This window comes from Peromyscus maniculatus, chromosome 6 (assembly GCF_049852395.1).
Source record: "Peromyscus maniculatus bairdii isolate BWxNUB_F1_BW_parent chromosome 6, HU_Pman_BW_mat_3.1, whole genome shotgun sequence".
Lineage (NCBI taxonomy): Eukaryota > Metazoa > Chordata > Mammalia > Rodentia > Cricetidae > Peromyscus > Peromyscus maniculatus.
In genome coordinates, this window is record NC_134857.1 from 116,839,040 (window position 1) to 116,865,806 (window position 26,767).

Below are 26,767 nucleotides of genomic sequence, written 5' to 3' on the forward strand. Positions count from 1 at the left end.
TCAATTATGAACAATTAATGAATCTAAATGTGAGGGCCTTCTTGGTGAGTCTGACAACGAGGACCAGGAAATGCAGATGTTTCCTTTTAGGAGCAAGCAAACATTTTTTAAAAAAATGTATTTCCTAATGACCCATGCCAGTAATTACTAACTCGGAGTTGCCATCATAATTACCAAGGGACGCTTCGCCCATATATATGCTGGATCCTACCTTGTGCTTCCTAAACTCTGTAGCAAACCCTAAATATAAATGTTCTTGGACATCTCCACAGGGTGAATCTGGTGCTAAGACTGAAGATAAACATGGACAGAATGAAACACGGACAACAAATCAGTGCTGGCACATCAGGCTCCTCTGAGCTATCCACACCCCAGCCCTCACAGGACAGGAAGTTTGTATTTTCTCGTTGGAAACACACTCAGGTGTGGCTCGGGTCCACTTATGAAAGCGATTGCTGTGTCATTTCCTCTGAGTAAAGGCGACATTTGGAAGGACGGGTCAAGAGAGTACTCCAGCTTTGTTGTTCATCCAAGGTATTTTAATGTTTAGTTAGATATATGCCGTACATGTTGAATGAAGTTGAAGGCATTTGTAAACAATTCTGGCTGGTCACGGAATGGAAACAGTTTGTTTCTGAGAAGCTTGTTAAGAAAGAAAATGATTTGCATTTTGTTAAAATGTTCCATCCTGATAAGTGAAGGGATTTAACATTGGCCATGCCCATAATTATTAACACTTGTTGCTAAGATGATTTGTATGAACTTATAAAAGCTTTACATAATTTTGAGAAAATACCCAAAGCACTCTCTGGTTTTTACTTAGAAATGAATAATGAAATATTTCCATGCAAACATTTTTAATAATACTATGTGCTTCATAGTTTCACAACCAAGGATTGTTATTGTGCAGGCAAATCAACCAAGACTTGGAGGAAGCATTTGGCTTCCTATTTTGTGTCATAGAATAGAACAAGAAGGCAGAGTGTCAGTTGTTGAGTTAATTGATACATCACTCTTATTCTCCTTCCCAACAGTTCTACTATTGTGCATGTGTATTCTATGTTCCCAAAGGGTGCTGTCTTGGTCAATGTCCAATTGCTGTGAAGAGACACCATGATCATGGCAACACTCATAGAAGAAAGCATTTAACTGGGTCTGGTTTACAGTTCAGAGGTTTCGTCTATTATCATCAAGGTAGGAAGCATGGCAGCATGTAGGCTGGAGAGAAGCTGAAAGGCCTACATCTGGATCTACAGGAAGGAGAGAGAGAGAGGAGAGAGAGAAGAAGAGAGAGAGAGAGAGAGAGAGAGAGAGAGAGAGAGAGAGAGAGAGAGAGGAGACAGAGGAGAGAGAGAGAGAGAGAGAGAGAGAGAGAGAGAGAGAGAGAGAGAGAGAGAGAGAGAGAGAGAGAACCTGGCTTGAACATATTGAAACCTCAAAGCCCACCTCCAGCGACACACTTCCTCCAACAAGGCCATACCTCCTCCTACAGGGCCACACCTCCTAATGCCACTTCCTAAGCATTCAAATATATAAGACTATGACCATTCCTATTTAAACCACCACAGGTGCCTTGTGGTTGGAGGCTTGGGCTGTAGTGTACTGGTACTGGAAAGTGCTATGTAATCTTATGGGTGGGCCTAGTAGGATTCTTTAGGTCTTTAAGAACATGAATTGGAAACCTTCATAGTTCCCCGAGAGACCCTGTTATTCTCAGGAGGTGATGGTTTTCAGAAAGAGCTAGCCAGCCCTTGCTGCCACCTCTCCCACCCCAGCTGCCCCTCCTGCCTCTGTTACCCCTCCCTTCACTCTTTCCCTCTGTCCCTGCCATTGGGATCCACCACTACATGACGCACACACCAGAGGACTCAACTGACTGCAGCGCCATCCCCTTGGTCCTCCCAAGCTGTGAGCCGATCAGCTGTGAGCCTGTGTCAGGCATTTCATTAGAATAGCACTAAACTAAACATAAGAGAGAAAAACAGATAAATAAGAACTAGGGCTTTACCGCCTGCCCTCATTCCCACTGAGACTGTGTTAAATGTAGCACTATTTCCTGTCAGTAGACGTCTCTGTGACTCTGTGAAGAGTCATCATGAAGACCTCTCTGGACCTGGCCCTTCCACCCACCTCATGTATTCTCAAGAGTCCATGCTTCATGGTAGACCTCAGCAAATGTCCTGAAATTCTGAAAAAAAAAATGTTGAAACTGGGCAGAACTGGTAGAAACTTAGGCGACTTGAGAATCAAGCCCTAGACTGAAACAAAATCAAGAGCCAAAGAATGGTGAGTGAATTCTCAGTCGGGTCCATGAAATGTCAATGATATTTTATTGCTGGAGGGAAAGAACATCTGGTAAACAGGGTAGGTAGCGGGGCCAACGGAAGACAACCCCTGCAGGTTAAGATCGGAGCTGAGACTACAGCTTAATTAACATGAGAAAGTTAGACGGTGTTGTTAGCAAAACTGTGCTGAACTACAGGGACAGGTGAGGAACACTGAAGTTCTGCCATTGATGAGTTCGCTATCCACCATAGGAGGCTGGGGATGTATGAATAGTGTGCCTAGTTCAGTGCCAACTTCATCAAGTTAAAACTTACCTAGAAAAGATAATAGGATTCTCCACTAGTTAGGACTTAGTGCCAAAATAAACTTGACATACCAGGAGTTTAATATGACACAAATGTTTCCATGTTGCTCGTGAAGATATGAAATACTGTTAAGAAAGGAGAGTTCTGCCCCACATGGTCACTCAGAAACCCAGTCCACATACTCGGAGATAGATGACTTCTAAGACCATCAAGGAGGAAGACTGGAAAGCAGGAAGAAGACACATCTGTGCATCTTTGCACTATTACACAAGAGGAGCATGTTTGACCAGTAACGGGTCAGGGAGTGTAGAACATAATCATCAGGGAAATCTTCTCACAGAACACCAATCTAAGGTGTGTCGCCCGAAACTAAAGACCAAGCTAAACTATTAGTAGGCATAAACCAATTTAACAGTCACAATTCTGAGAAAACAATCATATCTTAAGTCTCTGAGTACCAACTGAGAAACAGTTCCTTCATGACTGACCCATAAGGGTTATAAATGAGCAACACAAGGCACTTTGCCTCCAACTCTAACTTCGTGTTTCTGTGAATACCAAAAGCTGTGCTTGCAGTGTGCTTTCTTTATTGGGAATGAAAAAAAGGAAAAACTGACACATTTTTGTAGAGCTAACTTCAACTTCAATTGATCTGGAACTTGAAAGAGGAAAAACAAATAAATCACCTCATCATGACTTTAGGTTGGCTGAGCTGAACTTTTCCTTCAATTATTACAAAATGGCTAAAGAGAAAAAAATCCGAAGGGGATATTTCAGAAACTGAGAACAACTAACGTAGGCAGGCAAAGAGGTGTGTGCGTACAGCCAGAGGTAAACTATTAAAGCCAGGTGGAGCATGCCAAGTGTGAAAAGGGAATGACACGTAACTAATTCACGTAAGCCTCACACTTAAAAAAAAAAAAAAGATTTTGTGTGCATGGGTTTGTCTGTGAACCACAGGAACGCAATTCCTATGGTGGCCAGAAGATGGCACCCAATTCCCCGGGAACTAGAGTTACAGATGATTTCAGCGCTGGGAACTGCCAGCAAGGGCAATGGGTGTTCTTAATGCCTGAGTCACATTTCCAGTCCTAAATCTCACACTTGCATATGGAAATACCCAATGATTTTAATAGATGTCACTTGACATAAAGGAATTTTTCCTAAAATGATATTTCTTGAACACCAAAAATAAGACATATAGGCAAAAATATTAGACACAGGGTGCCACGTTGGCAACAGCTGACCTAATTAGGAAGTTAGTTAAGGTTGCTTTAAAACTTATCCTGTTTATGATCGCCATTCTAACTGGGATGAAATAAAACATTAATGCTGTATCACTTCTGGGCATTGAGGTAAATGACTCAGAGTCAAATTTTGAGAATGTATGTATGCACCAGAAAGAATTATTTCTTAGGAAAAATATCACTTTTTCTATTAGTATGATAATGTAATGTAATGTAATATATATAAAATATATAATGATACAATTTTCACTGATAGAATCAGTGGAAAATACTGCTATCGCTTAGTTTTGTATGGGAAGATTCAATATGTGGCAGCTTTCTTAAGGTGAAGGTGCAGAAATGGTTGCTGAACCTTTTGAAACTGGGGATTGGATTGTCTCCCAGAGAAGAGTGTTTTCATCATTTCATCTGCTGACAGATGCCTGCGTGCTTACAGCAGAGGATTTGTATGTTTGCGCGGAAATAAATACACATCTCACCCCTGAGCTGTTGTTTTTATGATGCCCCATAGTCCTGCCTCTCTGCACCAATAGATTCATGTAAGCTTAGGGAATCGGTGTGAGTCAGAAGATGATCTCTACATGTTGAGTAAACAGCAATGGATGGATGGTTAGAATGTGGCCGAGAACAGCTTTGGAAACCCAAGGAGGCTTGCCACAATGTCTTGAGTAATGAACTGGAGCAATAATGAATTGGCTCTAGCCTGGCACACCTGGACCCAATTAACAGAACATAAGTGAGGAAGAAAGATGCTTCGGTGGGTGGCATAGGTTTGGCCAAACGGCTGAGAACTTTCACCAGCGATGGTCATTTTGGTTCTGTAGGGGGGAGAACTGGTATCATTTCTACCATGAGTTCTAAACTTTCCTCATTTTAGTTCTGTTTCCAATGGCTAAAAGAAACTAGCCAATTCCCATCTCCAGTAACAAGTGACAAGGACAAGCTGCCATCTCCACTGAAAGTACCTGACATGACATACAGCACGGAGCAAACTTCTGAGGATAGGGTTGGGTCTCTGTATCCCCTCTGCTCAGATCTATTTCTTTGGAAATCAGCTTATCACTCTGAAATAGTGTTTCCTGCAGAATCCTATGGCATGAAGACATACCATTGAACTAAAACAAGTTACTTTAGCCTAAACATTCCAGAAGCCAACATCAGGCTTCTTTTCTTGATTTATTTTTCCCCCCACAGGCACTGTTAAATGACCTCGCTGAATCGCACTTTTTCCTCTGTACACTATTGGAGATAGGCATAATGTTCACCCTCAATTTCCCACGGGGATCTAGGCACTTAGAGGGCAAATAGTTCAGCCAGTGAGCACGGCACTAGAGGAGGGAATGAGGATTTGACTGCCACTGTGTGAGATCATCCGGTGGCTTTCCAACCACTTTAGATGATTGTTTTGCTCAGCTTGATGAGCTGGCAGAGAGGAAGGAGACAAGTACGGAGAAGGCTTTAATTTGTGGCCTTAACAATGGTGCCACCTAAATAAATCTCAGTGACACACGGGTTGAGAGAAGTCACCATTGTTACAGTCTTGGCATCCAAATCCTCTAGTGTCAATGATGTCACAGGCAGCCCTTGGAGCGTGCCTGGGAAGAACGCTGCGAGGGTTATTGCATGACCTTACTTACAGCAATCTCCTTTTCCCTTACACATGGAATCAAAACCATTTTTGTGAAGAAAATAAATACAAACACAATCTCTTCTTTCAGGCTAGAATAACTTTGTTTTTGTTACCTATTTTTCTTCTATTAAAGTGCCCTTAAATAACATACTATATAATGATTAAAACATTCAAGCTGGGTAGAACAGCAAATATTTAGTAATGCTTGTGTAAATATATATCCCAAATATTACATTTTAAAGTATTTACTCAAACAAAAATTGAAGGGCAGAGGACATTCTCTGTGACAGAAATAGAATGTGTTAGTTCCAGGAAAACATTTAAATCTCTCATGTTATCATTTATTTATATATGTGCATACATGTGGGTGTGAGAGGACAACTTGGAGAAGTTGATTCTCTCTGTCACCTTGTCTGTCCCAGAGATTATACACAGGTTGTCACAATTGGTGACCAACACCTCCACCCACCAAGCCACATTGTGGGCATTATAAAGACTTTTTAAGGAAAATAAATGAATGTAAGATTAAAATAACACACAAACTCACTGTCTTTTAAGAGCGGAAAATAAATGAATGTAAGATTAAAATAACACACAAACTCACTGTCTTCCAAGAGCGTCAATGCACAGTGTCAAGTCGCTCCCCTCCCCAACCCAGGAAGGTCATACTTCTGCGAAAGGAGAGCAACAATCCTTGAACATATGCCAATAACAAATGTTACCAAAAGCTAGACCTAATTACATTTGAAAGGCAAGAGTAGGTAAACATGCCATTCACTATCTGTTTCTTTGATTTTGTAGGAAGATGCATCAACTTTTTGCTTCTTTGGTGTTTTATTTGTCTGGTAACGTTTTGTTCATTTTCAGGTATCTGACTTTTGTCTTCTGTAGAGAAGAAGTTATTTTTAGGACATATATGTTGTTAACAGCTTTCCAGTTTTTCTATTTGGGTATTTTATCCTCTGGATATTGGGCCAAAATGCTTTAATTTTCATGTGTGCTGTTATTGGCATCATTCATAAAATGTTCCCTCCAGCACAGTTCAATAACAACACTCATATTTTCCCCAAAGTTTTCTATGTTTTGTTTCCCCATTGAAGTCTTTAACATATAAAAATTATTTTTTTGTTTTTGAGGTAAGATGTGGGTTCAAATTTAACTATTTTAAATGGTCAGCAACAGGTTATTTACTATTTAGATTCACCTATCTCTAATCCACCTCTGTGCACATACCCACACATCAACTCACACACCTGTGAAAATGTTTTTCACACACACACACACACACACACACACACACACACACACACACACATGCATTGTGTGTGTGCTTGTACTTGCTCTTTGGTACTGACCTGTCTCTTCTGGTTTTAACTAACCAGTTTTAAGTAACCAGCTTTAATTAACCAGTTTTAATTACTAACCAGTTTTAACTAACCAGTTTTAATTAACCAGTTTCAGTGTATGACCTATTGAGGCAAAGCTGACCTTCTTTACTACATTTGGGTTGTTTGTTTTGCTTTCCTTTTGTGTTTTCTTGTTTGTTCCTTTCTTTTTCAGCAAAAGCTGCCCGTCTTTTAAACAGCCAGCGTTTAGAGCTGTGGAGAAAACTCAGTGGGTGAGATGTTTATTTCAAAAGCATGAGGACCTGAGGTTTGATCAAAGAGACAGATGTGGCAGTGTGACAGTGTGTCTTCAGCCCTAGTGCTGGGACTTCAAGACAGGCAAATCCAGAGCTCAGCGGCCAGGCAGTCTGGCTGAGACAATGAGCTCCATGCTTAGTGACAGATGTTAAAAAACAAGAAGGCAGAAGATGTCAACCGCTGATCTCCCCTCATATCCGTATGAGTGAGCACACCTGCACGAACAAATCTCTCTCTCTCTCTCTCTCTCTCTCTCTCTCTCTCTCTCTCTCTCTCTCTCTCTCTCACACACACACACACACACACACACACACACACACACACACACACACACACAATCAAGTAACAAAATAAATAAAATTAGCTTGAAAGTCTACGAGGAATAAATTTTCCTGGAATGGATGTCTAGTACCCATCAAGAAAATGCATGGCAATCATGTAGAGAGCCCCACACTCCAAGGACCCTGGGAATTCAGGTGAGCAGCACTGATGGTGAGGCCTCAGCCCCAGGAAAGCTCCCGAGAAGATCAACTTCCCAAGAGAAACAACGGCAAGCTGGAAGTGAGGCAGCCTGTCTCACCCTGTTCTCACAGGGCCACATCCCAGTTAATTCCCGGAAAATGTGTGTGTCATCTACGCACACGCTCTCTTTGTACCTTCTGGGCTATGCCCAATAACGGGGACACCCAAAGGCATTCTGTTTGGAAAAATCAATGAAGAGGCTAAAACTACTCTCACTTGTGTACAAAATTAAAATTATAAACCAACGCTTCTGAGACTGGGCAGCGGTCAGGATGAAATAAGCAATGTTTTCAAGTGGTTGGAGCTAATGACCTGCTCTGGCCACTCTCTTATATGGAGTCCTTCCCTGGATGGTGTAGCAAGGAAGGAGTATTCTCCTTAGAAATGAGCTCAAGTATAGTGTTGTAGTTTATTCTGGAAGACTCCCTCATCACTCTCCTCTAGGAAGCCTGCACCTCCTGATGTATTAAAGAGCAGTGGCTGAGTCGACAGCTGAAGTCTGTGGCGAGGTGTTCTTCTAATGCTACTGTTCACAGGAGTGCTGTGTTGAGGGATCCCTGTGACCCTGTGTACCAATCAATCAGCACTGAGGGCAGAGGGAATGCTGGCTGGTGTTTGGGTCCTACAGAGCACATAATGCACAGGATCACTGATTCACTGTGATGGCGTATTCTACCCAGCCCATCCGAGGCACATTTCTTACACCCACAATGTTGTAATTTTTTCTTGTTCTTCATAAAAAACCCACCAATAAAGCCAGAAATGCAGGACAGAGATACAGCTTAGTGGTGGTGCACTAGCCTAGCGTGGGTTCAATCTGTAACAAAGTAAGGGGAACTTTTTCTTTAAATCTCAAAACCCAAATGAGCAGGAGATAGTCTTAGATCTTTGCTTAATTCTGTTAGGAACATCTTGAAAAACCTCTCAGGATGTTCATTAGAGGCCAGTTTACTTTCTCAAGAGTGGAGCATGATCTAATGATTGCATTTGTCTCTAGAAGGTGGTATTCACTGATTGGGCTTTCAAGTAGAAAAGAGAGAAGAAAAGCCATTCCTTGTGGATTCTATGCTCAAATCAAGCCCTCGGGAAGTTACAGTCTTCTTAGCAGCTTGAGCCGCTGCCTGAGGAGGCGACTTTACAGTTACTCTAAAATGCACTTTCAAAACAAAAGTTAGAAAGCTCCCTGGCCCCTTCTTGAGAAGGGTCTCTTCCTGTTCAAACCCCATCCTGACCTTTTTGTTGAAGAAGAGCAAAATAACGCGGTAACAAAAACACAAGTGGCTGCCAAAGGAAGAGAGAGGAAAAAAAAGGAGTTCCTGTAAGGGGCTGAAACAATAAATCTCCTCTCCGCTGACCTCCCAAAGGGAGTGTGTGTGTTTCCTCTAGTTCTTTATCAGAGTCCCCAAAATAAGTAGGAATGGGCAGCGTCTGCTCACATACAGCACACCTTTTCCAGCTGCTACTACGGCCTGGACAGGCTGGAGGAGTCCTTCCCTGCCTTGCCCTGGGAGAGAAGCCACCGAGACCATCCTAAGGCACCATGCGGCTGCTTCAAGTGACAGCTCTTTTCTTCCTTGTGTCCAGCTGTATCTGCCAGAGCGAGGACAGCGGAGGTACGTTTCTTATCCTTCTGATGGTGTGGATGAGAAGTCGGAGCTGGCGAGCTTCTAGACGCGGTTATCTTCAGGAGGCTTTCTCCTGCAATTCTCATGTGCCAATTGATTTGCTCACGGAGTGCGTGGAGTGAGGCTTGGAAGAGGCCAAGCAGGCAGTGCCACAGACTGAGAGTTTGTTCCTTCTGAGAGGAAATGTTTGCTGGTCTGATGGCCTGAACGTGTGTTTAATGGATTCATAAAACAACTGTGGAAACGCATTGCCTTTTCAGAGACTAAGATAGAATTTTGGCTAATTCAAAGGGAAAAAAAAATGTTCTTTTCTGTCATCAGCCCAGACTAATAAGAGAATCCTGTATGAAGGACAGGTTGTCATTGGAAACACTGTGTTACCCAGGCTGCCGGTGTCTGTTCCAGCTGTTTCTCAGCTCTGGTCAGGTAAAGCTAGCTAGAGAAGTGAATGGTGACTCACTATTAGGAGACTATTATCATCTTAGGTGACTGGGTAAGTGGAGATTGAAATTTATAGACTTTAGTTACAGAAGTATATGCAGTTGTAAACATGATCCCCTAATATTCTGTGTAACTTTCAGAACTTTAAAGATAGATATGTAAAACCCATCACTTACTGTACAGAAAGACCCTCTGGTACATGTTACGCTGCCCTAGTGAGCAGTCGCAAGAATCATTGTTTTTATTTCTAAGCATTCTTAAGTAATACAAAATAAACAGTTAGGCTTAATCAATAATTCATTGGGCTCCTATCCTGTGCTGGGCAATGTGAAGAACATAAAAATGAGTAAGCTGCTTTCCTTTCCCACAGTAGTAAATGTACTATTGAGAGAAATAAGCAAGGGATTCTAGTATTAGACAGCTCTAATAAGTATGAAAGCTAAAACAAAAGCTACCAAAAGAAGACACAATCGGGACAGATTGGTTCTGACTCCGAGGGGTGTGGTAGGGGGAAGGGTATGTGTGTGTGTGTGTGTGTGTGTGTGTGTGTGTGTGTGTGTGTGTGTGTAGTAATCCAGAAAACTCAATTCCAATTTTATTTGCTTGTGCCCTTTTCCAAAGGTTACTGCCTATAAAATTTTAATTTATAAAAACAATGTAAATTCAAAACAAAAATAAAACAAAGCCAGGCAGTGGTGGCGCACACCTTTAATCCCAGCACTCAGGAGACAGAGCCAGGTGGATCTCTGTGAGTTCGAGGCCAGCCTGGGCTACCAAGTGAGTTGCAGGAAAGGCGCAAAGCTACACAGAGAAACCCTGTCTCAAAAAACCAAAAATAAATAAATAAATAAATAAACAAAACCAATGGTCCAACCTGAGTTACATCTTGTCAGTAATTTTTTTAAAAAATATTTTTATAAGTTTATTTTTATAAGTCTTTCCACAACACACATTTGCTTATCTTGCACCTGGCCAGAAAGTCATAAGAGCTACTGCAAATTTTTTTTTTTTTTTACTACAAAAGTATCCACGAAGTATCAGAGATCAACTGCTTGCTTCTCAGTAATTCTTCAGTATATATTAGAATAATTAATGAGAATATCTACTCTGCAACACACTGCTCAAAACTGTGTGCCTGATTAATATAAGTTCTGAAAGCTTGGGCTAGGCTCTTCATGACTTCAGGTCTACAGGCCTTAGAGTGTGCAGCATCCTGCCAGCATATTTTAATGCTGAATGGGCTGTACATCCTGAAAATAACCAAGAAGAGGGTCAGCGGAACTGGCCTCCACATTGTGACTGATTGTAAGAAAGAGAACTATCATGGAGGACAACCCAGAATTGCCGACAGACTTTTCTACTGTGGTCATTTAGAGAAAACACCAGACTCCTTCAGCTCACTGGTCTAGTGTCTACCCTCCCTTTAGTGGGGCCAACTGTCTAAGGAGTTATTAGCCCACGCTAGATAATTTCTCTCTGGGGCAGTGAAAATATTTAGACAGTATTTCCTTCACATCTGCCAACAAACTTACTTGATAACTTAAGACCTGTATCTGGAATGAGGAAGACAGGAGGAAATGAGAGGGAGAGAGGAGAGGGGGAGGGGAAGAGAGGGAGGAAGGGAAGAGAAGGAGGGAGGGAGGGAGGGAGGGAGGGAGGGAGGGAGGGAGGGAGGGAGGGAGGGAGGGAGGGAGGGAGAAAGAGAGGCTGATCTTAGAAAAGGAAGCTGGATCTTGGCACCATAGACTGACCCTTCAGAGTGGCCTGGGTGGGACTGAACGAGATTTTCCTGGCTGGATACGTGGATGGCTTTGATGCACCTGGCTCTGCCAGTTTACGTTTCCTTAGCAGATTGGGCACAGGAAATGAAGCATTTCCTACGTTCATCTCGTCAGCTCTTTCCTTACTCCCTGTACCAAGAGTACATTGAGTTCTGAGCTTCATCGGCTCCTCACGCTTAGGATGATAAACAAATTTATCAGCAGAGTCAATTATTGGGGTTTGGGTAGGAGCCATTTCAGTTCTAGCATTTAGATTTTCAAGTATATGCGTGCTTCTTTTGCTCTGAAATTGACTGCTAAATATGATTTTTTTATCTGAGAAATTGAGTGCTTTCCTTCCTGGTGTTTTTGTCAGTCTCAGATTGAAATAAATATGATCTTGTGGTGGGGCTTTTGTGGAAATCCAGAGAATGATCTGAGTGGCAGCAAGTAGCTTTTGTTGGTAGGATGCTGGCCTAGGAATTTACAGTGTCTAACTTGGAAGGCTGTTCTTTAGAAACATGTCCCAGAAGTGCCTGAAGGAAACCGTCCCTCTTTCCTGAAGTCTCCCACACTGTATTTAAAACTGAACAGGCACTCCAGTGGCTTGTAAGAATAGAGGAGTGAGCTTTTGACTGCTGAGACACAGCCACATTAAATGAAGATTCCAGGAAAATGGAAGCCTGGAATCTATATGTATTTACTCCCTGTAACACTTTATTTTTAAACCTGGCAATAATTTAGAAGAGATTAAAATGTTTTGGGTAGGCAGAAACAGATGCCAGCATATTGATATCAGAAGGATTTAGTTGCTTGGAGGAATTCATTTGTTACTGACAGAACGTTCAGTTTTATAAAACAAAACCTGATTGAATATACTATAAGAAGACACTATGCTAAATCCTGCAGCTTTATGAAAACAAATAGGACCCATTTCTTGTATTAGGTAGAATGGGAAGAGTCAAGCAGTGCAAATTTTATCAGAGGTCTTGAGGAACAGAGAAAGAATGGCATAGGAAATTCACAAGTTGTTTAGTTTGGTGTGTTGGGAAATCACACAACTTCTCATGAAATTGTGATAAGCACTGCAACTTGAAAATCGGGATATCAAGGTCAATGTAAAATGTCTTGAATAGAGACGTTGAAAGAGCGGTGTCTTCCAGTCTAGAAATACAAAGAAGCTATACGCTGAGTATGGATGCACACTCGGAAGCACTGTGCCAAGTGTGGCATCAGATGATGTTGACTAGAGGATAAGCAATACAGATTAATCTCCCTGGAGCTGGAGCTCGGGATAAAGCAGATTCTTAATTTATGTGAGGCCCTGGGTTAGATTTCCATATCTCCAAACAAATACAAAAGAAATACTCACTTATAGGTAACAATTGGTGCTCGTAGAAGCTCTTGAGCGTGGGTTTTATATCATCAGAGTTATAAATTAAGAGGAACAGTCGGTCAGCAGAATACAGATTAGTCTGCTCAGGTCAGGAGAGATAAAGGACAAAGAAACCATTGCACAAGTCACTGTAAGTCAGAGGGTCCACCAGTGAGGTGTAAAGAAGGCTCTGGGAGAACCTTCAAGGATATAGAGCCCATGTAGATTGTCCCTACATTTTACTGCTGATGAGAGACAAGCCAAGACAGGGTTGTGTGAATATTAGAATTGGGCAAATGGTTTTAGAGCAGAGATGAGGAAACACAAAGAGATAGTTTAGGAGAAAAATGGATGCTGAGATAGTAAATTTTTAATCCTGGTAAGATGTGAAAGCTGTGACACGCAATGGGAATCGGAATGTCCCAGGAGCTGGGGGTCATGTTGAGAGGTAAAGTGTTCTCCACCTCTCAGTTCAAAGCTTGACACTCCTCACTGTGACAACATGGATACACAGTTTCCTTTCTTCTGGGTGCCTATGCTTTGCACGTTATATGGAGCTTAATTCACTGGAGCACCTTATTTCTTCCTCCACACTGCAGGCACCTTCAGTTTGCCAGTAGCTATGGCAAATAAATAATATAATAAACAAATAACACAAATAAACATAATAGATAATAGATATAAATGAAACCATAAACAATTAATATAAAATAGTTATATGAAGTTGCTTAGTACTTCAGTTGAGCTTAATTTTCATCCATATTTCTTATATTGGAATAAGCAATCTGTTGTAGTAAAAAGTAATTGCTATGTGGAGTAGTTACAATGTGGAGCAAATCCAGTAGGAAGAGTGTTTGGTCTTCAAGTCATTTGTTTAGTATTCTTTCCTCAGTGATTCATTTGAAAATGGTCCTTACCTAAAACTAAAAGTGATCATATGTTATCAATGTATGGAATATTTTCTGGACATTCATAAGATTGTCCTCAATAAATTCTCTTTTAATTTCATTTCATAGATCTGAACCATTCAGAAAATTGAAAAAAATTGTTCATATTTGAGGATTTTGGAAATTAATTTGTTAGATAATGGTCATTTCCCTTTTTATCTCAAGATTCAGGTAAAATTTTAACTCATAGATCATTATATGATTTGAGTTACTCATATTCTTTTTTTATTAGTAATCAATTGCCAGCCACCTCTTCAACTCTAAGAATAACTTGAGATGGCACATTTCCAAGCATTGATTTGAAAAGTAAGAATTTTCTGTGACATCCAATTCCTGTCATACCCCCTTTTCTGCTTCTGAACTCCTAGCGTCGTTGGGGCTTTATTGAGTCAGACAGTAATGGCTTCATGGAGTGAGAAGGTCTCTCAGAAGAGAAACTTAGGAGTTCGGCTGGCACCTTTGTGCACCCCAGCACTCAACAGAAGAATAAACACCAGAAGCATTAGCGGAGCCAGTGGCACTCACAAAGGCCAATAGGAAGCTCACACTCTGCAGATAAACAGGGGTTCTGTCTCTTACACATACATACATACATCAGTAGAGATGACAACTGTTCTCCAAATTAGAAGCAGCCACCGTGGGAGAATTAGACACCTGCTTTGTTGTTCCATGTAGCTTTCCTGACCACGTGTATTCCAGCCATTGCTGAGGCAGCCATCTGTACACAGGTGTATCCAGACGGAGTTCTGCTTCACTTTGGCGGCTCTATTTTGCTTTCTGTCTGATGCTATTCTGGTACTAACTTATGTTTCAGAATCCTACCTGATTTTTAAAAATTTTTTGTGATTTAGCAGAGTAACATTAGCATTCTACAAGACAGTATTGATGAAGCAGGGATGAAGCCAGTGAGAATATTTTTCATTTTCCCAATTTTTTTTATTTGTGTGTGTGTGTGTGTGTGTGTGTGTGTGTGTGTGTGTGTGCACATGTATAGCAGGAGAATTATGTCTATGATTGTGCAGGAGAAAGGTCAATGTCAGGTATCTTCCTCAATGTCTTTCCACCTAATATTTTGGAGACAGAGTCTCACTGAGCCTAGAGCTCAGTGACTCAGTCAGTGAGTTCCAGGGATGCTCTTCTCTCAACACTCCTCATGCTGGGATTACAGGTGTGCACACCATGCCTCATTTGTTCCATGGCAGGGGTGGATCTGAACTCAGGTCCTCAAGCACTTTGTCAACTGAGCCATCTCCTCAGCCCAGTACTTTCCATTTCTTTCTGAATTCTTCAAACGCACGGCTCTAGGCCTCCACTCTTTCCCTCGCAATCCCAGTTCTTTCTAAACTGAGGGTATGCTCCTTCTGATTCCACACCCTGCTTCCCAGGGAACTCACTTTTCCTAATGGAAATGTTTGGATTTGGGTGGTGGCGTCCTTCATGGTAAGGACAGCTTCCCCTTACTCAAATAACTGTAAAGTGTTGATCCATCTCTTGTTGATAAGCTAAACAATATTTTAAAAGAGCACCTGCTCTGAAGAAAGCAGTTATGTTTGCATAGATTCAGTGATGAGTTCTATGTCTAAAAACGTCAATACCATTGATTTTACTGAAGTGTGCACTGCTTATAAATCTCTTCAATGAGTCATCTTCCGCCTGAAATCTCTATTAAGTGTGTTAAAGACCAGAAAATGGTGATCACAATCAGATCTAGTCCACTTTAGCCCCAAGGGGTATCTGCAGAGCCTCTGAGAGCATCTGCCTTTGGTGCTGCTGAAAACGTCACGCATTTCTTCTGTCACAGCATTTCAAAGCCATCGCTATCATATCTGTTTTTAGCATCCAAAAAGCAGGGGCTTAGAAACAGTATGAGGTTAAAGTGGGGTCATGTGCCATGAAATCAAACAAGGGCTGATGCTCTTCAGGACTTCCTGTGTAGCTTGCTACCTGCCAGTGTGGTGACATTTCCGTAAGTTGAGTTTCCTGATTTAAAAAAAAAAAAGTTAGAGACCTACCACCTGACCAGTTGAGAAACAACTGCTGTCTTAGAAATAACGATTTTTAGTATCCTGATTCAAATGATTCTCACGTGATGGGTTAGAAGGAACTGCAGTGCCTTTTGCCATGCTGGCTGAAATAAAAGGGACTTACCAAATGTCAGTGAAACAGATATGTAGTTTAAAGGAGAAGAAGGAAGTTACCAAATTAGCCACTATTAATATCAAATTGTAATAGTTTCAGACTCAGACCATCTGAATTCAGATTCTGTCTCTTGGGTAAGTGACTTAACTTCAGGTATTCTGAGTTATTAATTGGGGAAAAGTGCAATTCTTACCTCATAGGGACAGTGAAGAAGCCTGTGAGGTGATGCACACAAAACAGTATAGAGTGGGCAGCAAGTACCATACAAGTTTGGAGCTTAATGTTCTACCATAGGTTATATCCCACCCATTAGATAAAATGCTTTCATTCCAAGCTGATCCCAGTCAGAATTAACTAATAAGTATGTTGTTAACTCTCACTGGATGAAATACACATTTCTGAAATAATTTCACACAATGTAGTATTCTAGGAGAATAGATGCTGAGCTAGGTTTTAGTCACAATATATGCAAGTGAAACTATATGTGTGGATGTGTATCATTTCTAGAATGTCTTTCAAAGTTATATCGCTTGTTTCATGAATCAATCACCCAGATCAATAGACATAAAGGGAGAGTGAGATTTATTTAATGGTGTGACTCCATTAATGATAGGTTGACCATTCTTTAGGACAGACACCACCCCCAAGACTATTTGTTCCACACAAATTAAACTTTACGGGTTTTAAAAAAAGAAAGAGAACATGGAGTTGATTGGGTAGGAGAGTAGGGATAGACCTGGGAGGCAGAGGAGGTGGGAGGGAAGGTTATTAAAAGACATGTACAAAATAAATTCTCAAAGAATTGATATAATACTGGTTTTTAAAGTTAATAGTCAATGAAAATCCTTTTGTTTGAAAATCATCAGTATCTACTTTTTCATTTTCTTAGAGGCAGAGTCTAACTAGGTAGCGCTGGCTGGCTTGAAATTTGCTTTGTAGACCAGGCTGGCCTAAAACTTGTTATGTATACCAGGTAGGCATCCTAAACTAACAGAAATCTGCTGTCTCTGCCTCATGAATGCTAAGATTAAAAACATGTGCTACCACAGGTAGCAGCCCCACAAATAGTTTTAATCTTTCATAAAAATTAAGTATCCGTAGGTCTGAGAGGTGGGACATGTTAGTGATGGCGACTCGGCCATGGTGTGACAATGGAGTTTAACCTCGCTTCTGTATGTGACAGAACTGACCACCACACTGCTAGCATTAGCTCATCCATTTGACAGTAATGAAAAGGATATGATTGACTGGCCCTCATGCCATACAGCAGTGATATATATATATTATTTTACAATATCATTCAGTTCTACATATCAGCCATGGGTTCCCCTATTCTCCCCCCTCCCACTCCCTCCTTTTACCCCCAGGCTACCCCCAATTCCCACCTCCTCCAGGACAAGTCCTCCCCCGAGGACTGCGATCAACCTGGTAGACTCAGTCCAGGCAGGTCCAGTCCATTCCTCCCAGACTGAGCCAAGTGTCCCTGCATAAGCTCCAGGTTTCAAACAGCCAACTCATGCAATGAGCACAGGACTTGGTCCCACTGCCTAGTTGCCTCCCAAACTGATCAAGCCAATCAACTGAGACGTCTATTTTTTAAATGCAATATAAACTATGAATTCCCATTGGATTGTTTATGACTATGATAACTAATATTGAAATCATAGAATCAATAAATTCTTTCAGGGTTATTTCTTATTACCTGGGGCTCTGTTGTCCCAATACTTCTCCTTTATCTATATACCTTTTTGCTATTCTTCGTGGCTGTTCACATTGCAATGGTCATGTTTTAAAATAATGCTTGAGTTACAAAAATCACACACAAAACAGAGAAAACCATTTGTATAACACATTGACTTTATTTTTAACTGAGGTGGGAAAAGAAATTTGTTTTGTGGTGAGAAGTGTGAAATTGCCCTCCTAGAGTGTTGAGCAAGTGTGAGGACATAGACATGTAGCTCCTAGATACTCTCCCCAGGGCAGAGAGGCTGCTGCTGCCTGCCTGGGCTCCTACTCCTCTGGCCGACTCTGGCATAGCTCCTGATTATGTTCCTCTGCAAATCGGATTTAAAAAGATGCGAGTTGCCTTTTACATCCACAGAATTAGCTAATTAGGATTTATTGATAGCAATTGCACAATTGGGGCTGTATTATTTAATGATTAAATCATGTGAATCAGTGAGCTTTTGTAATTCTTTTCTTTTTCTTTTAGTTTTGATGGCTTTGTTTATTTGATCTAATTTTATGTTATATTTTAAAACTTGGAAGGATTACAAAATAAAATAACAAATAACAAAAGACAATGCTGTCGGTTTCCCATGCACCTATCAGTAGGGTCCATGCACCACTCAATCTTACATGAATCTTCTAGCATGGAGGATAATGTCTCATGATCCCTTTTCCTTTTCTCAGGCTCTATCTTTGGGTACATAGCAGATGATTAGTTACTGGCCTTACTTTAATGTGGAAAGCTATATTTCACCACAAGTCATCAGAGTTAGAAGGACACAGGGCATCCAAGATGTGTTCTGCTATTTGGGGGCATGTCTATTTTTATCCTTGATGTTCTAGTTTGTTTCTCTGTTGCTGTGATAAAAACACCACAACCAAAAGCAACTTGGGATGGTGGGTATTTGGCCTACAGGTTATAGCTCATCACTGGGGGAAACCAAGGCAGGAACTTGGAGGCAGGAACTGAATCAGGGACCATGGAGGAGTACTGTTTACTGTTTTGCTCCCATCCTCAAGTTCGGCTACCTTCCTTACACAGGCCAGGCACACTTGGCCAGGGATGGCACTGCCCAGAGTAGGCCAGGCAATTTAGGAAATTGGGATTCCCTTTCCTAAGGTGTGCCTAGGTTTGTGTTGTGTTAACAAAACCCAACAGTGACACTTGGCTCCAGAGAACCTGTGAGGTCTTTCTTTTTGACGTACGTTCTTGGTTGGTTACAATTGCTTGCCAAGCTCTGTGAAGTTGGCCTGCCATCTTAGTTTGTATGATGGAGACTGTGCCAGCCTTTGGATCCTAACATCTGCCCAAATCACACCAGGGGGACCTGCAACTGCTGACTCAGATTTTCTTACAAAACAACCCCCCCAAAAAAAGTCCTATAATTCTCTACACTATCTGTCAGGTCATCCTGAACTATCACAGTTCAAATAAAAGCATATTCATTACATTGTTTACATCCATCATTTCTCAAGTTAACTCCAGTCTAATCCTGAAAAAGTGGGGACATTAGATCATTCAGTCATTCTGAAGTTTTAAAATTTCCATAGGCCAGTAGTCATTCCAAATGGCATTTATGTGGTTGTCATGGGTGTTAACAGTCTTTTTGTTGTGGTAAACTAAAGACCCAATCCCTCATAACACATTTATCTGAGTATTATTTTAATAAGAAATTTTATCTAAAAATGATTGAACATATTTGGTAACGTAACAGAGCTCTTATATTTTTCCCTGGTTGAGCCCTGGATGGTATCACAGCCAGGACTGAGCAATGTGGAGAATGCCCTGTCCTCTGAGCCAAGAGTCCTTATTCTCAGTTGCCAGCAGCTTCAGTTCATCTTGTGACTGAGACAAGCAGTTTTCATGTTCTCCAGGCAGGATCTTCCACATCTACAAAGCGAATGAAGGATGACAAGGCCCCTTCCAGATCTCCAGATTTAGGTTCTGACTGTAACAAACAACTTCTGTACATTTTGCCCCAAGTTGCCATGCCTTTACTTCATCCTGACACTGCCAGGGCCGCCTGTTCCAGAGCAGGGCTCAGCTCTGGGGATTCTCACTAGGGCTGCTTGGCCGCAGGGCTTGGCATGTGAAAGGTCTGTTCTGTGCTGCCAGGGATCACATGAGCAAGACACCCTTCCATTTTCCTTTTTTAATGGCACTCTTCATATGGCACTCATTAACATCCAGGAAGAGTTGCCTGAGAGGAAAAGGGGGCGAAAAAAGATCTGAGAAGTTGCTGAGGCCCAGAGAGGGAGCAGGGAGAGGCCTTGTGCAGGAGAGCCAGGATGGGGCACAGGGAGGCAATGGAAGGAGGCGCCCTGAGAGTTCAGCTGATTGGAAAGTGAGCGCCCATGAGCCTCTCGCTGTTGTTGGGGCCGCCAGCATGTTTCCACTCCATTACTATCAAACTCTTCCTTGTCTGTATGTAGCTTCATTCACTATCCCACCTCAGCGCTCATGGGAAGTTTGCTTTTCAAGGAAAATGTCATACTCTCCTGCTTTCAGGGAAAAGTTTGTTATGAATTGTCTTTTTTTTTTTTTTTTTTGGCTTGTATTAGTTTAGGATAATAGGAAAGTAGACATGGCCAAGAAAAATATTATCTGAACTACTGAAATTCCCTAGGCACTACAGCTTAAATTCCTACTTTGTCTGGCCCTCTCCTTTTAAAATGTCCCCTTCAGCACTTACTCATGAGATATTGTTCACTCTCAATTCTGCTCTTTCCTTCCACCCTGTTAACCTGGGAGCACCCTGTAGGCTATTCAGGAAAATTATGCACTTTCAATAATAAGTTAATTAAGGAAGAAAATGCTGCATTCTCTTAAGCGTCTCAGGTGGAGTGGGTATGTAGCTGATAATCCAAACACAACGCTGCTTCCTATGAAACTGTGAAGATACAAAAAAAAAAAAAGTTTGAGGACATTCAGAGGATTAAATGACTAGAATTAACATAGAGACTGTGACTACAGAGAGAAATTGAGATGCTGTGTTATTATAAATTCAGGCTAGATGTGCACATGTGGTTGATATATTGTACACCCCAATATACTTATCTGGGGGTCAGAGAACAGAACAGCCATAATATTAAACATAGAAGTTAGGCAGTGGTAGCACATGCCTTTAATCCTAGCATTCCAGAGGCAGAGATCTTTCTGGATCTCTGTGAGTTCAAAGCCACACTGGAAACAGCCAGGCATGGTGGGTGACTCATGCCTTTAGTCCCAGGAAGTGATGGCAGAAAGCAGAAAGGTATATAAGGCGTGAAAACCAGGAACTAAAGTTGGTTAAGCTTTTAGGCTTTTGAGCAGCAGTTCAGCTGAGATTCATTCTGAATGAGGACTCAGAGGCTTCCAGTCTGAGGAAACAGGATCAGCTGAGGAATTGGCGAGGAGGTGGCCATGGCTTGTTCTGTTTCTCTGATCATTCAGCGTTCACCCCAATACCTGGCTCTGGGTTTGTTTTTATTAATAAGAACTTTTAAGATTTGTGCTACATGCACAAAAATGTCTAACATTGGAAGATGGCACAGTGACACTTCATCAGCTGGCTCATCACCCTGGTAACACTCTGTCAATTAAGATCAGCAACCGAGAGGCCTTAGGAACTGTCTCCTGGAAGTCCTAAGCTAGACATCTTTGACATGAAATGAAAAGGTATGTTGTTGTCCACACAGTATTTTTTAATTCCAGGAGTATTTATTTAAAGAAAATTTGGTAGAACAAAATAGCCACAAAGAAATGAGAAAAGAAAAAAATAGAAAGAGGAAAGGCATTTTTTTCATTTTCTTAACCCTGGGGCTCATGTTTATGCAACATTTATACCTGAGTTACATGTACCCTGTGGACATGCTCTTTCTTAAACGTGTGCGCATCTACCCTGCCCACTCCATGCATGACCTGGCTGCCTGTGGACTCCAGGCTTAACCCCATCACTAATGTGTAGTGCCTGTGTTGCATCTAAGCAGCCAGCAGACAGTGTGCAAAACTGTCACCATGGTTTTGATGTCTTAGTGCATAAGGAAGGGCTATTGTTACAGTATGATTTTGGACATCTAGAGAGGCTTCCCGGTTCAATCTTTTTCTGTTTATGAAAATGAAGAATATTTGTCTTAAAACATTGCTATAAATAATTAGTAGCATCAATTCATGATATCATTCTGTAGTCTTAAGAAATTAGAGAACTTAGAGAATGATTTAAATTCTGGAGAACACACATCACAATATGAGATTAAACTTGGTTTGTTTCCCTTCATCTCCTGCTTACTGACTGTTGACAGTAAAGTTCCTGTCCTTGATGGAACTATTAGAGGCCCATCCTTTTTCCCTCAGTCTCACAGTTCGGTGGAAAACTGAATTTGAAGAATGTATGAATTTCAAGTTAGAACATAATCAAAAATAACAATTGAAATTTCAGTTCCATAAGTCATGACAGCCTGTGATAAAAGTCTACAGCACAGCATGACTTCTGCTTTTAATTTTCTTTTCACATTTACTTATTTATTTTGCGAGTGTGGAAGTATGGGTGCGTCCTTACCACGGTATTCATTTGGAGGTGAGAGGACAATGTTAGCTGTTTCTTTCCTTCCCCAACTTGGGTTCAGGGGAATGAACTCAGGCCATCAAACTTAAAGGCACACGTCTTTACCCACTAAGCCACCTTGCCAGCCCCAACATAGCGCCTTTATGTTTCCGTTTCCCTGTCTCTGACCAGTTTCCTTCCTGATCATTCCATGTGGGGAGCAGAGTTAGGCAGGAGTCATAGGGCTGAATGAAATGAATTCCTTAATGTGGTCATTTGAGTAAGAAATGTCCTCCTCCATAGGGCCACTTTGTCCCCAGTCAGTGGCACTCTTTGGGGAAAGTTAGGGAACTTTTAAAAGTTGGAGTCTTGATAGAGGAATTACATCCCTGGAGGCAGGATCTGATGGTTTTCAGCCTTGCCTGTCTGTGGATAAAATGTGACTGGCTAGCTTCAAGTTCCTACCACCTGCTGCCACGCCTTCTCTGTCATTATAGATTCAGACTTTGGGGCTACACACCAAATAAGTCCTTTCTCCTTAAGTTGTCTTTGTTCATCATATTTTTATCACAGCAAAAACCACAAAATAAGTGAGGTGCTATTCATCCATTCACTGGATTGCATGCAGCAATAATAACAAGTGTATATTCGCCATCACTCACAAGATGAAAAATCTTATACTGATCAAGGCACAAAAATACAGATACATGTTTCCAATTATGTGAAATTAAAAGTGTCAAACCTAAACCCTATTACACTGAAATGAATATGGAGTCTGCAAGAATTATTACAGTGTCAGATAAAGGTTACTCGTGTAAAGGTAGGAGCAAGGCCACTCATATAAGCACATTCCCAAAGAGCTTCCAGGTCACTGTTAACCCAGGTTTGAGCTGAGATTTTATCTGTTGTGTGTGCATTCACTTTTTTTCACTTCTATTTCTTACCTTTTATGATAGAAACAAACAGTTTGAAGACGTTAACAAATTTCTGAAAATGTAAGCTAATGCACTCCCACCACATAGCTGGCACTTAGCAACTGCGCTGAGCGAAAAGGAGTGGGTGCTCATCTGTGAGGCTTCAGCGTCACACTGTAGGAAAGCTGGGGACTGTGGATGGGACTAGTAAACGCGGCTTCATGCAGGTGGGACAACTCCAGATCCAGGAGAATGGAACAGAGATTCCGAGCTAAGAAAATTAACAATTAAATTGCAATTTATTAAAACGAAAATAAGCAATCTTATTCAGTAGAGAAGAGTCTTCAAGGTCTTAGGAGTGATTAGCACTTATCTGAGGTTGAATACGTTTAATCAGAAAACCTTAGGAAATGTCAGAAAGAAGCCCTAGAGGGAAAATGTCTGTAGCCTTCTCCAATGTTTGTTAGGAGAATAGATTCTTTTGCTAAATAAAGCTCCATTATTGTAAGTCCTAAACAATTTGTGAATACTCTATTTCTCAACATCTCTAGAATAATATCTACTAATACAAAAGTATTTTATACTTGTGAATTTAAATTATGCCATTGATTTCCTCTCATTCCACTTTGAGTCTCTTTAATTTTAGAATCTCTCTCATTAAACCTTGTTTATTTGACTTCAGAAACCCGCCTCTGCTCAGGCTTCTCCCCTGCAGTGAGAAAACTTTCTGCATGGTGTAACTGCCTTCAATTATTTTAACAGAGGTATTCATTGTCCTTAATTAGCTGATGAATCTGGTGATGATAGTGGCTTATGTCTGTCTTCTCACTAATCTAAAGATGGATGCTGCAGACTTAAGGCTAGCTGGACCACTCAAGATCCCTAGTCTCCCAGGAGTGCTGAGCATGAGGCAAGGCAGGATCTTAAGTCCATATTCAGGTTTGTTTGTTGTGTTTGTTGATTCTGAAGACAGGAAATCATTATCTGGAACAACATTTTTCAACTCTCTCACAGGCTTTTAATTCTTTTTAAATTTTAACTTGTCCCAGAACCCCATCTAAATCAGAGTAGAAGTACTTTAAAAAATATTTGCAAAGTGATGAAATATTTATCAAAAGCACTCTTGAGCAAAGCAGTGTGCCTTGTTTCCCAGTGGAATTCTTCAATACCAAAGCATATCTGCCTGGAATTTAATAACAATGGTATAGTACTTGAATATCCTTTGGGAATTACAAAGAAATTTTATGTATGTAATCTCTACAAACCCCTAAAAGCCAGCCAATGCAGTACAAATCTTTTTAAACTTACAATAAACTTTTAAATTTTTTTCTTAAGATTTGTTTTGATCATAGCCATTCTGACAGGTGTAAGGTGGTATCTCAGAGTCATTTTGATTTGCATTTCTCTGATGATTAAGGATGTTGAGCATATCTTTAAATGTCTTTCAGTCATTTGTGATTCTTCTTTTGAGAATTCTCTGTTTAGATCTTTAGCCTATTTTTTAATTGGATTGTTCAGTATTTTGATGTCTAGTTTCTTGAGTTCTTTTTATACTTTGGAGATCAGTCCTCTGTCAGATGTGGGGTTGGTGAAGGTCTTTTCTCATTCTGTTGGCTGTCTTTTTGTCTTGTTGACCATGTCTTTTGCCCTACAAAAGCTTCTCAGTTTCAGGAGGTCCCATTTATTAATGGTTGTACTCAGTGTCTATGCTGCTGGTGTTATAATTTAGGAAGTGATCCCCTATGCCACTGCATTCAAGAGTACTTCCTACTTTCTCGTCTATTAAGTTTAGTGTAACTGGATTTATGTTGAGGTCTTTGATCCACTTGGACTTGAGTTTTGTGCATGGTGACAGATAAGGATCTATTTGTAATCTTTTACATATTGACATCCAGTTACGCCAGCACCATTTGTTGAAGACTCTGAGATGCCACCTTACACCTGTCAGAATGGCTACGATCAAAAAATTATACCAAAAAGATACATGCTCAACTATGTTCATAGCAACACTATTCGTAATAGCCAGAACCTGGAAACAAGCTAGATCCCTGTCAACTGAAGAATGGATAAATAAAATGTGGCACATATACACAATGGAGTACTACTCAGCAGAGAAAAACAATAACAGCATGAAATTTGCAGGCAAATGGATGGAACAAGAAAATATCATCCTGACTGAGGTAACCCAAACCCAGAAAGACAGTCATGGTATGTACTCACTCATAAGTGGATTCTAGATATAAAGCAAAGAACAATCAGACTGCAACCCACAGAACCAGGGAGGCTATATAGCAGGGGGGGACCCTAGAATGACTGTGGCTTATAATAAGTTTTGGTTTTACTCAATTATTAGGCAAGCCTCAATGAAACATTTCACTATTAGGATAAGAATTTATACTATATCAAGCTGATAATAGATAGATAGATAAATAAATAAATAAATAAATAAATAAATAAATAAAAATGAAAAGAAGATTTGCTTTTATCTATGCATATATGTGTATACCTGTGAGTGTAGGTAACAAGGAGTTCCGAGAAGTACATCAGATCTCCTGGAGCTGGGGTTATAGGTGACTGTGAGCCTATCAGTGTGGGTGCTGGGAACTGAACTCTGGTCCTCTGCAAGATCAATGTGTGCTTTTAACCATTGTGTTATCTCCCCAGTCCGTAATTTAACAAAATGTGAATGAGACTATAGGTACCTTAAAAATGAGGCTAATTTTGGTATACTAATAAAAAGAAAAATAGCACATGTAAATTAAATTTGGAAGTTTAGCCAAGAAATTGTTGTATTTTTCTGTGACTTAAAAAAATTGAATATTGACATCTAAAAACTAAATTGACATTTAACTTATGAAAAATAATTTATGCACACAAGATGTGTACTCAAAGACATTTTTAAAAATCTCAAGTAATACACCCACAAAATGCACAAAGTGTGATCATCATGATTATAAGATACAAATATGAATCATTTTAGTTGATAAGTAACTTTCATTTCTATCTTTAGTAAACATAACACAGTCCCAACACATAGTGGACTTGCAGTAACTATGTTGGGTGAAAACAAGGTACTAAGTGTCCCTTGTGGGCTCTAGGAACTATCTGTACAAGAATGCTGGAGAAAAGACTATAGACAGTACAACTGAGCTTTAGTGGATGAAAAACCATTCACATTCTAGAGGGGCTTTATTAAATAAAAAGGAGATATAACACCTGTATAGCCAACAAGTAGAAATAAAAATGCCTTAATTAAGAGATAGCTGGGAATCCAGCTTATCCAGTGGAAAGCCATAGGAGTTAGAGTAAGTAGGTTCAAGTTCTAAAACAAACAAACAAACAAAAAACAACTGCAAAGATTCCTCTAGGGTGCAGAAATTCATGCCTTAAAATCTAATACTCTCTATACCTGACAGTGACCTGCCATAGCCAATCTCAGCACACACACTGGGTTATTTCTAGTGGTATTGAATCTGAGTAAGTCATTTCTACAATGGGTCAGAACTGGGTTGTATGAATAGCACAGTACAATGAAGGCACATAGTAACAAGCTGCTTTCTACCTTGCTTTCTTGGATTGTTTATCTGGGGGAAGAATCAAGGAACTTCATGGGGATCACCAATGGAGAAAAACCCAGCCCCTACTTAACCAGCCATGTTAGTTGCCTGAATCCATTGTCTTC

At 40.6% G+C, this 26,767-nt stretch overlaps 1 protein-coding gene across 1 annotated transcript in view; it reads left to right on the plus strand.

Annotated features, from left to right (window-relative positions):
• The first annotated feature begins 9,031 nt into the window (after positions 1–9,031).
• The window catches only part of Emcn (endomucin), a 90,648-nt gene continuing 72,912 nt past the window's right edge, over positions 9,032–26,767 (plus strand). The window contains exon 1 of the mRNA XM_006970332.4: positions 9,032–9,246. Coding sequence (XP_006970394.1) covers positions 9,174–9,246 — 73 coding nt within the window. The 5' untranslated portion in view covers positions 9,032–9,173. The remainder of the gene's footprint in view (positions 9,247–26,767) is intronic.